At 39.3% G+C, this 15,383-nt stretch overlaps 1 protein-coding gene across 7 annotated transcripts in view; it reads left to right on the forward strand.

Moving 5' to 3' along the window:
- The window catches only part of OFD1 (OFD1 centriole and centriolar satellite protein), a 61,602-nt gene that overhangs the window by 1,914 nt on the left and 44,305 nt on the right, over positions 1-15,383 (forward strand). For 5 of the 7 annotated variants that reach the window (XM_070289786.1, XM_070289790.1, XM_070289785.1 and 2 more), the window contains 3 exons: positions 8,360-8,560; positions 11,355-11,423; positions 11,512-11,542. In XM_070289786.1, the coding sequence (XP_070145887.1) occupies positions 8,360-8,560; positions 11,355-11,423; positions 11,512-11,542 (301 nt within the window). Of the gene's footprint in view, positions 1-8,039; positions 8,190-8,359; positions 8,561-11,354; positions 11,424-11,511; positions 11,543-15,383 lie in introns of all 7 variants that reach the window. The other 2 variants (XM_070289788.1, XM_070289787.1) reach the window with 1 other exon arrangement.

The raw sequence follows: 15,383 nt of genomic DNA on the forward strand, positions 1-15,383 counted from the left end.
TCTATTGACCATTGAACAACACATGTTTGAACTGCTCAGGTCCACTTATACGTGGACTTTTTTCAATAAATATCTGCTATGGTACTACACTGATTGTGTTGATTGAATCCACGTAATCAAATCTGGGGATCTAGAAGGGGCCCCTAAACTCTGGTTCCAGAGTCAACTTCAGTTTATATTCCACCAGTATTTTGAAAATGCTTCTCCCTCGCCAATATAATGATCATGACATGTTTTAAATCAATCTAAGATTGAGAAGCCCTTATTGTTTTAACATTCTTTCTTTTGATTATCAAGAAGGTTGTGCATATTTTCTGGCTGTATGTTTTCTGTGGATTGGTGGTTCATGTTCCCCTTGCCCGTTTTTTCCCTCTAGAGTGCTAGTGTTTTTTATTGATGTATTTCTTTTTGATGTGTTTCTTATTGATGTATTGATGTATTTCTTATTGATATATGCTCTATGGAAAATTAGTCATCTTTTCATTTTTGTGACAATACTGTTGGTGTTCAATTTTATTTTGGCTCTAAAAAGGCTGAAGTTGCATTTTTCTATGGTCAAATCTTTAGTTTACTATTTTCTGCTGATTATTCTCAGTAAGTCATTTCCACTAAGAATGAGTATTCAATTTTTAAGTTTTTAAAAAGGTTTCACTTTTTTGCGGTTAACTCTTTAACCTACTTGGAATTAATTGTAGTATGTCATGCATTAGTCCACTTTCTTAAGCAGGATGTTTCTTGCATCTGGGCATAGTGTATGTTCTTTTACTGTGCTTTGGATTTAGTTTAGTAGGATTCTACTTCATGTGTGTGGTCACAGTTGATAGTAACCTATCATTATCCTTTTTTTTGGCTTTGGTATCAAGATTATGCTAGCCTTGTTCTCTTTACAGCTGCAGCCTACCCTCTGAAATACTCTTTGTTCTTTGCAGCTCGGTTTCTGTTACTCTAGCTTCATCAATGACAGGGAGAATTTTTACTTTCTCAGTCTGAACTAATTTATTTGCTCAGTTTAAGGCCTGGCCTGGGTGAGTTCTAATTTTTGAAATTCCCTGAACTGTTCAGTGGTCTAATTCACATTCTGTTTGAGTGTTTGAAAAGAATTTGTTTTAATGATTAAGTCCAAAGTTATATCAATATCTGTTAAATGAAGTTTATGAAATGTTTTTCCTGATTTTGAATCTAGTCTGTCAGTTTCTTTTTTTAAATTGGTGTATAATTGCCTTACAATGTTGTGTTAATTTCTGCTGTACAGTGAAGTGAATCACCTATATATTCCCCCCTTCCTCTTGAACCCAGCATCCCACCCCTCTAGGTCATCACAGAGCACCGAGCTGAGCTCCGTCTGTTATACAGCAGCTTCCCACTAGCTGTCTGTTTGCACACGGCAGTGTATATATGTCATTCCTAATCTTCCAATTCATTCCCCGCCTCCCCTGTGTCTGCATGTCCCTTCTCTATGTCTATGTCTCTATTCCTCCCCTGCAAATAGGTTCACCTGTACCATTATTTTTTAGATTCCACATACATGAGTTAATATATGATATTTGTCATAAGTTAATATATGATATTTGTTTCTTTCTTGCTGACTTACTTTCCTCTGTATGGCAGACTCTGGGTCCATCCACATCTCTGCAAATGACTCAATTTCATTTCCTTTTATGGCTGAATAATATTCCATTGTATATATGTACCACATCTTCTTTATCCCTTCATCCATCGATGGACATTTAGGTTACTTCTATGTACTGGCTGTTGTAAAAAGTGCTCCAGTGAGCGTTGGGGTACATGTGTCTGTTTGAATTATGGTTTTCTCAGGATATATTCACAGTAGTGGCATGGCTGGGTCATAGGGTAGTACTATTTTTAGCTTTTTAAAGGCACTCCATACTGTTCTCCATAGTGGCTGTATCAATTTACACTTCCACTGTCCATGCAAGAGGATTCCCTTTTCTCTACACCCCCTCCAGCATTTATTGTTTATAGATTTTTTGATGATGGTCATTCTGACCAGTGTGAGCTGATTACTCACTGTAGTTTTGATTTGCATTTCTCCAATAATTAGTGATATTGAGCATCTTTTCATGTGCCTCTTGACTGTGTTTATGTCTTTGAAGAAATGTCTGTTTAGAGCTTTGCCCATTTTTTGATTGGGTTTTTTGTTGTTTTGATATTGAGCTGCATGAGGTGTTTGTATATGTTGGAGATAAATCCTTTGTCAGTTGCTTCATTTGCAAATATTTTCTCCCATTCTGAAGGTTGTCTTTTTGTTTTGTTTATGTTTTCCTTTGCTCTGCAAAAGCTTTTAAGTTTATTTAAGTCCCATTTATTTATTTAAAAAAAAATTTTATTACTCTAGGGGGTAGGTCAAAAAAGATCTTGCTGTGATTTATGTCAAAGAGTGTTCTGCCTATGTTTTCTTCTAGGAGTTTATAGTGTCCAGTGTTACATCTATGTCTTTGATCCATTTTGAGTTTGTTTTTCTGTATGATGTTAGAAAATGTTAATAATTTCATTCTTTTACGTGTTGCTCTCCAGTTTTCCCAGCACCACTTATTGAAGAGATTGTCTTCTTTTCGTTGTATTTTCTTGTCTCCTTTTTCACAGATTATGTGGTGGTAGGTGCGTGAGTTTATCTTTGGGTTTTTATGCTGTGCCATTGATCTGATCTGTATTTCTGTTTTGCTGCCAGTATCATACTGTCTCGATTACTGTAGCTTTGTAATATAGTCTGAAGTCAGGGAGCCTAATTCCTTCAATTCTGTTTTTCTTTCTCAAGATTGCTTTGGCTATTTGGAGTGTTTTGTGTTTCCATACAAACTGTAAAAATTTTTGTTCTAATTCTGTGAAAAATGCCATTGGCAATTAATTTGATAGGGATTGCATTGAATCTGTAGATTGCTTTGTTTAGTATAGTCATTTTCACAATATTGATTCTTCCAATCTAAGACATCTGTTTCTGTTTATATCATCTTTAATTTCTTTCATCAGTCTTTTCTGAGCACAGGCCTTTTGCCTCCTTCAGTTCAGTTCAGTCTCTCAGTTGTGTCCGACTCTTTGTGACGCCATGAATTGCAGCATGCCAGGCCTCCCTGTCCATCACCAACTCCCGGAGTTCACTTAAACTCACGTCCATCGAGTCGATGATGCTATCCAGCCATCTCATCCTCTGTCATCCCCTTCTCCTCCTGCCCCCAATCCCTCCCAGCATCAGAGTCTTTTCCAATGAGTCAACTCTTCGCATGAGGTGGCCAAAGTACTAGAGTTTCAGCTTTAGCATCACTCCTTCCAAAGAACACCCAGGACTGATCTCCTTTAGAATGGACTGGTTGTATCTCCTTGCAGTCCAAGGGACTCTCAAGAGTCTTCTCCAACACCACAATTCAAAAGCATCAATTCTTCGGCGCTCAGCTTTCTTCACAGTCCAACTCTCACATCCATACATGACTACTGAAAAAACCATAGCCTTGACTAGATGGACCTTTGTTGGCAAGGTAATGTCTCTGCTTTTGAATATGCTGTCTAGGTTGGTCATAACTTTCCTTCCAAGGAGTAAGTGTATTTTAATTTCATGGTTGCAATCACCATCTGCAGTGATTTTGGAGCCCCCCAAAATAAAATCTGACACTGTTTCCACTGTTTCCCCATCTATTTCCCATGAAGTGATGGGACCAGATGCCATGATCTTAGTTTTCTGAATGTTGAGCTTTAGGCCATCTTTTTCACTCTCCTGTTTCACTTTGCCTCCTTAGATAGATTTTTTCCTAGGTGTTTTATTCTTTTTGTTGCATTGGTAAATGGGATTATTTCCTTAATTTCTCTTTCTGGTCTTTATTGTTAGTGTATAGGAATGCAAGCCAAATGCATCAATTAGTGCTAGTAGTTTTTCTGGTGGCATCTTTAGGATTTTTCTTTGTAGAGTACATCTGAAAACAGAGTTTAACTTCTTTTAAAATTTGATTCTTTTTATTTCTTTTTCTTCTCTGATTGCCATGGCTAGGACTTCCAAAACTATGTTGCATAATAGTGGTGAGAGTGCACATCCTTGTCTTGTTCCTTATGTTAGAGAAAATGCTTTCAGGTTTTCACCATTGAGAATGATGTTATTAGTTTTGGGTTTGTTGTATATGGCCTTTATTATGGGCTTTTGTTGGGGTAGGTTCTCTGTATGCCCACTTTCTGGAGAGTTTCTTTTTTTTTATCATAAATGGATATTGAAATTTGTCAAATTTTTTCAGCATCTATTGAGATGATCATATGCTTTTTATTCTTCAACTTGTTGATATGGTATATCACAGTGATTTGTGTATATTGAAGAATCCTTGCATCTCTGGGATAAATCCCACTTGATCGTGGTGTATGATCCTTTTAATGCATTGCTGGATTCTGTTTGCTAGTGTTTTCTTGAGGATTGTTGAATCTGTGTTCATCGGTTATAGTGGTCTGTAATTTTCTTGTGATATCTTTGTCTGGTTATGGTATTAGGATGATAGTGGCCTTGTAGAGCAAGTTTGGGACTGTTCTTCCCTCTGCAATTTTGTGGAAGAGTTTGAGAAGGATAGGTATTCACTTTTCTCTAAATGTTAGAATTGGTCTGTGAAGCCATGTGGTCCTGGCCTTTTGTTTGTTGGAAGATTTTAAATTACAGTTTCAATTTTATTGCTTTTCATTCATCTGTTTATTTCTTATTGGTTCAGTCTTAGAAGGTTGTACCTTTCTAAGAATTTGTTCATTTCTTCCAGATTGTCCTGTTTATTGGTGTATAGCTGCTTGCAGTAGTCTATTATCCTTTGTATTTCTGTGGAGTCAGCTGTAACTTCTTTTTTTTTTTTCATTTCTAATTTATTGATTTGAATCCTCTCCCTTTTTTTCCTGATGAGTCTGGCTAAAGGTTTATCAGTTTTGTTCATCTTCTCAAGTAATCAACTTTTAGCTTAATTGATCTTTGCTCTTGTCTTCTTTGTTGCTATTCCATGTATATCTGCTCTGATATTTATGATTTCTTCTACTGCAGGATTTTGTTGTTCTTTCTCTAGTTGCTTTAGGTGTAATGTTAGATTATTGAGATTTTTCTTGTTTCTTGAGGTGAATTGCTATAAACTTCCCTCCTTCAACTGCTTGTTGTTGTGTGCTCTATAAGTTTTGGGTCATTGTGTTTTCGTTTTCATTTGCTTCTATGTATTTTTTTATTTCCTCTTTGATTTCTTCAGTGGTCTCCTGGTTATTTAGTGTATTGTTTGGCTTCCAGGTGTTTTTTAAAATAGTTTTTTCCTGTAACTGATATCTAATCTCATAGCATTGTGGTTGAAAAAGGTGCTTGATACAGTTTAAATTTTGTTAAATTTATCGAGGCTTGATTTGCAACCCAAGATGTGATCTTTCCTGGAGAATGTTCCATGTGCATTTAAGAAGAAAGTGTATTCTTCTGCTTTCAGATGAAATGTCCTATATGTAAGAAACGCCGTGGGAAGAAGGAGCCACCCCTATAGACCGTTAATCAGGGCCTTTTATTGGGCGGTCGCTCTCGGGGAAGAACTCCTGGGGGCGGGTAAGCAAGGAAGCGAGGGGGGTCTGTGAAGCAAAGGGAGTCTGCAGGGTAAAGGGAGTCTGCAGAGTCTGTGAGGGTTGGGAAGGGTTTTATAGCCCGGGCCGGGCCTCCCATATAAGGAAGAAAACGTGGGCTCAGCGGTGATTGGTGTCCAAGGGCTCCATGTCAGCTCCTGATTGGATGGCGAGGGCTTCGTGTCGGCTCCTGATTGGTCGGCTTGGTTGCCGGGCCATCTCTGGGGCGTGTCTGCAGCGCCCTCTGCCGGGACAGTCCCAACATGCCTGACCTCGCCCTGACCTTTCATCCTGACCTCGCCCTGAACCTTTCACTATAAATATCAATTAAGTCTATCTATCTGGTCCAATGTGTCGTTTCTAGCTTGTGTTTCTTTATTTTCTGTCTGGATGATCTGTCCATTGGCATAAGTGGGGTGTTAAAGTCCACCACCATTATTGTTACTGTTAATTTCCCCATTTATGGCTGTTAGCATTTGCCTTATGTATTGAGGTGCTCCTGTATTGTGTGCATATATATTTATAATTGTTGTATTTTTTTGGATTGGTCCCTTGATCATTATGTAGTGTCCTTCCTTGTCTCTTATAATGATCTTTATTTTAAAGTTTGTTTGTCTGATATGAGTACTGCTACTCCAGCTTTCTTCTGATTTCTATTTGCATCGCATATCTTTTTCCATCCCTTCATATTCAATCTGTATGTGTCTTTATGTCTGAAGCGGGTCTCTTGCAGACAGCATATACATGGGTCTTGTTTTTGTATCCATTCAGCCAGTCTGTGTCCTTTGGTTGGAGCATTTAATCCATTTCCATTCAAGGGCTTCCCTGGTGGCTCAGAGATTAAAGCTTCTGCCTGCAATGTGGGAGACCTGGGTTCGATCCCTGGGTTGGGAAGATCCCCTGGAGAAGGAAATGGCAACCCACTCCAGTATTCTTGCGTGGAGGATCCCATGGACGGAGAAGCTTGGTGGGCTACAGTCCACGGGGTTGCAAAGAGTCGGACACGACTGAGTGACTTCACTCACTCACTCACTCACTCACGATCCTGTTACCATTTTCTTAATTTTGGGGGGGTTTGTTTTTGTGGGCCTTTTTCTTCTCCTGTGTGTCCTGCCTATAGAAGTTCCTTTAACATTTGTTGTAAAGCTGATTTGGTGGTGCTGAATTCTCTTAGCTTTTGCTTGTCTGTAAAGTTTTTGATTTGTCTGTTAAATCTGAGTGAGATTCTTACTGGATAGAGTAATGTTGGTTTTATACTCTGTCAATTTCTGAGGGATATGCTGAGGGTCCATAATTTTCATCTCTCCCACTTCACCACCACCCACAACATTTGTGGGTTTTTTTGTTTTGTTTTTTGAGCAGAGAAAGGTTTATTGTAGGGCCAAATAAGGAGAACAGGGGGCTCATGCTCAAAATCCCAAACTCCCCAGTGCTTTTGGGTGAGAAATTTTTAATAGGCAAATTTTCTGGTGAGGGCTCTGTCCTTATTTCTGTCTTAGGGACATTGCAGGCTTGAATTCTGAAAATAGATTTCCCGTTTTGCATTGGCTTCTGGAAAGCCCCCAGCCACTTTTTGGATTCCTTCTAGCAAGTGCTAGATGGTGTGCTTTTTGTGTTTGTCTAATGAAAATTCGTCTGTAATGTCATTCCACTGTTTGCTACTCTTCTTTTCATTTAACCCTACTTATATCCCTAATTTAATTCTTACCCATTTCAGTACTTGTTTGCAAGACACTTTAAATCCTTTTAATTAAGCTGGATCTGAATATAGTTCTTCTTCCCTATGTTTCAGATTAAATTAAACTATTACATTTTACTGGTGGGGAAGGCTATAGTTTTCTCTTTTCAGTTACTTAATTGCATCAGATGAGACAAAGCATGCATATTCGTTTAGTGTAAAAGTGTTGTTTACTATAGGATTTTAGATATACATACAATACATATAATAAATTCTGTTCTACACCACTAAGTATATACTTTCTACTTTTTAGCTAAAGGATAGAAGAAAGAAGTGGAACAAGATCTCCATTTGTTTCTTGTTTGTATTCTATTAATAACAATTTCTTAGATGTTATTTACTGCTTAACTGCCATGAATCTAGGCAGTGTACTCTTAAACTTGACCCAATTGTATGTTTCCAGATTATGTGCAAAATAGTTAAAGTAAATATCCATTAGTTCAAATAACTTATGGGATTTTCTTAAAACCCAAATGAATAATGATGCTCATGTTATAACCTTGAGAAAATTAGCCACCTTGAACCTTAATTTTCTCCTTTGTAAGATAGAGGAAAATTATTACGTTTTACAGTGTCTAGAATTATAAATAGTCCACATGAAAGTGAATCTTAATAAGTGTTTTGAGGTTTACTGATTTCTCTCTTGCATATATTATTTCCCTTTTGGGAACCTTATTTTACTTTGATTAATATACTTTAACATATTTAACCAGATATTTTCATCTCCTCCAATAATCTGCAGAGAATTGAGGGAGTAGCCGAATTTTCTCCTATATTTGAAACCCCAATGAAAAGTTCCTGAACTGGAAAGTGAAGTGAGTCTCACCACATTGTGGCTCACCCCCAGTCAAGCTGCTCTTTCCAGAACCCACTGGGCTGTTTGTCTCACAGGGTAAGATAGAGTGTGGAGGAGAAGGTTCCTAACTTATGGCCATGAATCTTGAACCATTCTGGAAATAAAAGGAAGGATTCTAATTCATGTGACAAATCCGTGTACCTCCAGTGGAAAAAAGTCCTGCTGAAATTGTTTTCTCTTTTGTTTCATTTTTGTATTTGTTCTAGACGCAACTCAGAAACCAGCTAATTCACGAACTGATGCACCCTGTTCTAAATGGTAAAGCGCAGTCCCCATCCATCTCAGTGGAAGAGAGCTCCCTCTTAATAGGAGCTTCCAACTCTCTAGTGGCTGATCACTTACAGAGATGTGGCTATGAGTATTCACTTTCTGTCTTCTTTCCGGAAAGTGGCTTGGCAAAAGAAAAGGTAACATCTTTGCTTTTCTGAACTTTGTGTTAGTAGCTTCTTCCTCAGGTAATAGCTAAGTGCTCCCTGGATAGCTGGGTCTGTTTCTTTTTTGTCTCTGAAATTACATCATGTATTTGTTAACAATGTGACAGAGGAGTATGAAATCTAACATTGTTACCAGTTCCTTGGTGGCTTGCTTTGTCTTTATAAAATTATGATGTTTTGGAGCTAGAATTGACCTGACACTCCAAGTAGTCTGAGACCCTAAACTGCCATTTATCTTGAACATCTGTTGTGAGACTAGCAAATAGTAGATGGATTAGAGGTGAGGATCCAGCCTCTGGAGAGGTGAGATGATTTACTCAAACTGACATGATTTGTAAGTGGCAACCAGGGCATTAATCTGCATCTACAGTGTAGTTTCTTAACTCTGCTACAATCTCTTCAGATACTTGTCCTGTTCGTGATTAAGTAAGAGAAGAATAAGTACCTTTTAAAAATCTGTGGAGTTCTTATATAGAGAAACAGCTTTTTCCTAATTATTTTAGCTGTCTCTCCACCAACCATTGAACATAGTAGTTACACTTTGTTATTTTAAACGTAGATATAGCCAACTTTCTGGTTTTTTTTTAATAGACTTAATTTTTTAGAGCAGTTTATGTTTACAGCAAAAAGCAGTGCATCTGCTCCCTGACCCCACACAAGCATAGCCTCCCCCCCAAAACCCAGCATTTTCTACTGTGTACATTTTTACATTCAGTGAACCTACATTGGCACTTCATTATCCCCTGAAGTCTGTAGTTTACATCAGGGTTCAGTCTTGGGGTTGTCCCTGTGTTTTTGCTGTTTATCTTGGCCATAATTGCCCCAAAGTGGGATACTCAGAAGTTATTATTGTTGTTAACAATAATAAAGTGTTGTTATTGGAAAAACTTAAAATTTAAATATCCTGTATAGGGACCTTCCTGGTGGTTCAGTGCCTAAGACTCCACACTCCCAATGCAGGGGTTCTGGGTTCAATCCTTGGTCAGGGAACTGGATCTCACATACCACAGCTAAGACCCAGCCCAGCCAAATAAATAAATAAATACTTAAGTAAATAAATAATGAATAGATACAGTATATTTAAACAACCAAATTTTACCAGCCTTACAAATTCTTTTTTGATCCTTCCATCTGTGCTTCTCATATTTCACAATTTTGCCACTTGAATGAATAATAGTCAATCACATAGTTATAGCACTGATATAGTTCACACACTTAAAGGTTTCTGTACCATAAAATATTTTCTTTAAAGGAAAACCAACAGAAGATTATATCAATCTCCTCAGGGTAGACATAATAAACAATACACATGATAGCAGAAATACATGTTAAAAATATTTACTCAAGGAACTTCCCTGGTGGTGGAGTGGCTAAGAATCCACCTGCCAATGCGGGGGACACGGGTTTGATTCCCTGGCCTGGGAAGATCCCCCGTGCTGCAGAGCAAATAAGCCCCCATGCCTTAGAGTGTATGCTCTGTAGTAAGAGAAGCCACTGCAATGAGAAGCCTGCACACTGCAGTGAAGAGTAGCCCCCACTGGCCACAACTAGAGAAAGCCCATGCACAGCAACAAAGACCCAGTGCAACCAGAATAAGTAAAAAAATTATGCAAACTGTTTGACCACAGGTATATCTAAAATAGCTTTAAACATTCGTAGTTTCAAAGAGAGTAAAAACAGTTTATTTCCATTTTGAAGCAATAGTAATTTTAAAACTTCATTGCCATTGAGAGACCCTGGAATTCACTCACATGTTCATGAGTGAACTCAGATATTTCAGTGTCAGCTGTAAGCCATTAACCATTTCTGTTATTCTGTCAGGCATGTCATTTTTTAAAGATATTTAAAATTTATTTTGGAATTTCTTTTAGACTGTGCTGTGTTTTTGTTGCTGCATGTGCTTTTCTCTAGTTGTGGCAAGTGGGGCTACTTTTTGTTTCAGCATGAGGCTTCTCTTTGCCGGGGCTTCTTTTGTGGAGTGCGGGCTCTCTGGCCTGTGGGCTTCAGTAGTTGTAGCAGGTGAGCTGTAGAGTTTCCTGCTGCAACTCGAGATGAGGCCCGATTCCCCTACAGCAACTCAAGAGCAATCCTAAGTACGCCCTCACAAGTCGAAAGGAGGCCTGACTCCCCTGAAGCAACACGAGAGGTTCCATCAGGTCCACGTTGCAACTCGAGAGAAACCCCAAGCTTTCCACCGCAACTCGAGAAAAACCATGCAATTCCCCACCCTAGGGGAGATGACTCTCAATTCCCCTGCAGTGACTTGAGAGCAATTGAGAGTTCCCCCCTCACTCGAAAGGAGGCCTGACTTCCCTGAGGCAACATGAGAGGTTCCCTGAGGTCCCTGTCAAGTGGGGACGTCAAAGTTTAGTGTAATTTAAATGAAGAGCCACAATTTAAATAAAATAATTGTGGTGCACAAGCTTACCTGCTCTGTTGTGGGATCTTCTCAGACCAGGGATCAAACTCATGTCCCCTATATTGGGAAGCAGATTCTTCACCACTGAGTCACCAGGGAGGCCCCAGGTATATCATCTTTGATGTGAATTATTTGGAGGTTAATTACATGATCAAGAGAAATTTTATCCTTTTGAACTCAAACTTTAGTGTAATTTATTTAATAGTATGAGAAAGCTTACATTGTACGTTAACATGTATTTATAATCTTATTTAGTCTGAACCATGATTTTTAGTCTTATATTCAGAAACATCTTAAATCATCACTTAATCGTTGATGTTGAAATATGTGTACTTTTTCTTTTTTAAGGTATTTACTATGCAGAATCTATTGCATCTTTTTAAAATCAGTCCTGAATCCAGTCTCTACAAATCACTGGTAGGATTGTTTAGTTTTTAATAATCTGCTTTGATTTGTTAATAATAACTGAATAGTTGAATAAAAGTAAACTGTTTTCTTTTAACAGATTTCAGGATTTGATAAAGAAAACCAAAAAGGTAGGAGACTTCATCTTTATAGAGAATTGGAACATTTTTGTTTATGTGTTTTTTTGTATAAAAGTATGAAGCTAATAATTTTTAGGTGGAAGAATAGGGAATTTAAATTGAATCATTTAAGGGAATTTAAGTTGAATCATCGGCTTTTCCTTGCTGGCAGTTCATTTTAAAATAGAACCGTTCATCTGTTCTGACAAATGTGGATCCTTTTCCCCCAATTTTCAACCTTTTAAGATAGCTCTTACTCAAATAAGAAAGCTAGAGACAGCATCAAAAGCCCTACAAACAGGTTGAATGCTAGTTTTTTTTTAAAGATACCCACTCTATGAAACACCTCCAAAACAAAGAGAACAATGTTTAGGCATCTGTCTTTGTACCCTAGATATTCCCCAAGTACAGTATATCGAGTATTGTATTCATATTTGCTTGAAGAGCAAACTGTATATTGTGTGTTATTTTTGTAATCAAGTGTTTATATAGATCTGATGCTGTCGCTTCAATCATGTCTCACTCTTCGCTATCCTATGGACTGTAGCCCTCCAGGCTCCTCTGTCCATGGAAATTTTCTGGGCAAGAATACTGGAGTGGGTTGCCATTTCCTTCTCTAGGGAATCTTCCTGACCCAGGGATTGAGCCCTCATCTCTTAAGTCTCCTGCATTGGCACATGGGTTCTTTACCACTAGTGCCACCTGGGAAGCCCAACTACTCTGAGGTAATAGAAAAAATATATATTGATCTCTACCCCCAAGTCCCAGCACACAGCTCCCCAAACCCATGTAATTTCCTAAGAACACATGGAGCAGCTCTTGTTCTGGTGAAATATATATTGATCTCTACCCCCAAGTCCCAGCACACAGCTCCCCAAACCCATGTAATTTCCTAAGAACACATGGAGCAGCTCTTGTTCTGGTGGTGTTCTTTGACCTCAGTTTTTGACACAGGGCTCCAGAAACCCTTGTAGTTTCTGGGTGTCTCTTGTTTGAAGGAGCCAGCACTGGGTGTGCTCCTGGATAGGGGCTGGTCATCAGAAGGACCAAGCCATGATTAGATGCTTGGGGTTTTCAGCCCTGCCCACCGCCCCCCCATTCTGTTGAAGGGAGAAGGACTAAAAATGGTGTTAATAATCAGTCATGCATGTGTGATGAAGCCTTTATAAATCCCCAAAGTATGGGGTTCAGAGGGCTTCCAGGTCATTGCACAGGTGGAGGTGCTGGGGGAGCAGCATGCCTGGAGAGGGCGTGAAACTCAGGCTCCTGCTCAGCTCCTGTGCAGTTCTCCTATTCAGCTGTTCATCTGTATCCTTTATCATGTCCTTTAATAAACTGCCAAGTCTAAGCACTTCACTGAGTTCTGTGAGCTGTCGGACACATTCAGCAAGCCCAAGGAAGAGGATGGCATCTCCTATCAATAGCCATTGCTCAGAAGCACAGGTGACAACCTGGGCTTGGGGCTGGCATCTGAAGGATGTGTTAATATCTCTGTGAGAGGTGGGGAATCAGTGTTGTGGGAATGAGGCCCTTCACCAGTGGGATCAGTTCCTAGCTCCAGGTGGACAGTGTCAGAATTGAGTTAAATTGTAGGACACGCAGCTGGCCTCATAAGAGTATGGCTTGGTGTGGGGAGAAACCCCCACACTCTGGGTGAGCAGAGGTGCCAGGAGTGAAGTGTGATGCCCTGTTCTGTGTAAAAGCCGAGGAGGCTGACAGGGAGCGGAGAGGTGAAAGAGGTGGACTTTTGCCTACACAGAAGGAAGGAAGCTGAGATTCTTTCTCCCTTTACAGCTGCTGTGGGTGCCAGGCCACAGGCTAGACTTGATGGACTTGGTAGTATGAATGTAACCCAGTAACCTGCCTGTGTTGCATAGCTGTTATTTAGAGCTTTTGAAAAAATCTGTAACATGATGTGATGGCCCTTTCATGTTGGTGTGCTCCTGGATTTTGTCTGTTGCCAACATTGCTACCGTCCTCACTGGGACATTCATTAATTACCATTTGGCAAACACTTGAGTACCTAGTTTCTGCCAGTCATTCATCTGTCACTTAACTGCCTGGCCTCCTGGGTGTAATGTTAGCAGAGGATAAGTGAATCACACGACATGCTATTTTTGTTTTATTTTATTGTATTCTTGGGCTTCCCTTGTGGCTCAGCTGGTAAAGAATCCGCCTGCAATGTGGGAGATCTGGGTTGGGAAGATCCCCTGGAGAAGGGAATGGCTACCCACTCCCGTATTCTGGCCTGGAGAATTCCATGGACTGTATAGTCCATGGGGTCGCAAAGAGTCAGGCACAACTGAGTGACTTTCACTTCACTTCACTTCATTGTATTATTGGAGTATAGTTGACTTACAGTATTGCATTGATTTCAGCTGTACAGAAAAGTGATTCAGTTATACATACATATACATTCTTTTTCCTATTCTTTCCCACAAATCCAGTATCATAGGATATTGAACATAGTTCCCTGTGCTATACAGTAGGATCTTGTTGCTTATCCATGCTGTATGTAATATTTGGATCACAAGATACTCTAGACCACCTGCAGAGGAGCTCATCCTTACTGAAGCTGAGGATGATAGGTGATTGGGGTTGTAGAGTCTAAGGCAGTGGGGTCTAGTGTAACTCTGTGATGATGGAAATGTCTGAATCTGTTTTCTAATATGGTAGCCACTAGCCACATGGGGTTACTGAGCACTTCAAATGTGGTTGGTGTGAGGAACTGAGATTATAACTTAAATAGCTACATGATTTTTTGCTACTAGTTGTCATATTGGACAGCATGGGTCTAAGTAAATAGCTGCTGTCTGTAGTGTAACTATTTCAGGAATGAATTAGGGGCTGTAAGGGGTTTTTAAATAATCTACTTATTTCTAGGTATGTATATTATTAAAAATAGCTTTTTGCTTTTAAACTCGTTCTTTGAACCTTTATAGTTCAGAAAGACGTCTGGTCAACATCTCATACCAGCTTCACCCAGCCTCCGAGTAAAATCCCTGAAAGTAAGAAAAACTGAATTGCATACATGTCATGTATCCTAGTGGCATAATTTGGATAAAACTCTTGGCTAACAGTAAAACAGCTACTGTTACAACGAAATGATTTTAAAATTGGTGACTTTCAATTAAGAAATTGTTGTTATTGTTCAGTCGCTAAGTTGTGTCCAATGCTTTGAGACCCCATGGACTGCCAACACACCAGGCTCCCCTGTCCTCTGTCTCCCAAAGTTGGCTCAGATTCATGTTCATTTAATCAGTGATGCCATCCAACCATCTCATCCTCTGTCGCTCTTTTCTCCTTTTGCCTTCAATCTTTCCCAGCATTAGGGTCTTTTCCAGTGAGTCAGCTCTTCACATCAGGTGGCCAAAGTACTAGAGCTTCAGCATCGAGAAATTGAGACCATCAAAAACCTGTAGGAAGATGTTTTGGACCTGACAGTTGTGTATTTCCTGACAGAGATTTTTGGTCTTATCTAACTGTGTTTATACTTTGAGGATGCTGATCTGTTGGATGGTTTAGTACTTTCCCCTAGATTCCACTCACACATCCTTCCAACACCTAATTTTTCCTTTCAGAGGTAAATGGTACCCAGAAAATAGCTGGGTGTAAAATTTGGACACTGGCTCTTCTTTCTGGAAGTTAAAATCCTTACCTATGTTTGACAAAAGAATAGATCAGTGGGACAGAATAGAACACCCAAAAATAGGTCTATACAAACATAGTCGACTAGTTTTTGACAAAGGAAAAAGCAATTTAGTGGAGGAAACTTAGACTTTTCAACAAGTGATGCTGGAGCAATTGGACATGCATATGCACAAAAATGAACTTGGACACAGACCTTACACCT

Source organism: Ovis canadensis, chromosome X, assembly GCF_042477335.2.
Source record: "Ovis canadensis isolate MfBH-ARS-UI-01 breed Bighorn chromosome X, ARS-UI_OviCan_v2, whole genome shotgun sequence".
Taxonomy (NCBI): Eukaryota; Metazoa; Chordata; class Mammalia; order Artiodactyla; family Bovidae; genus Ovis; species Ovis canadensis.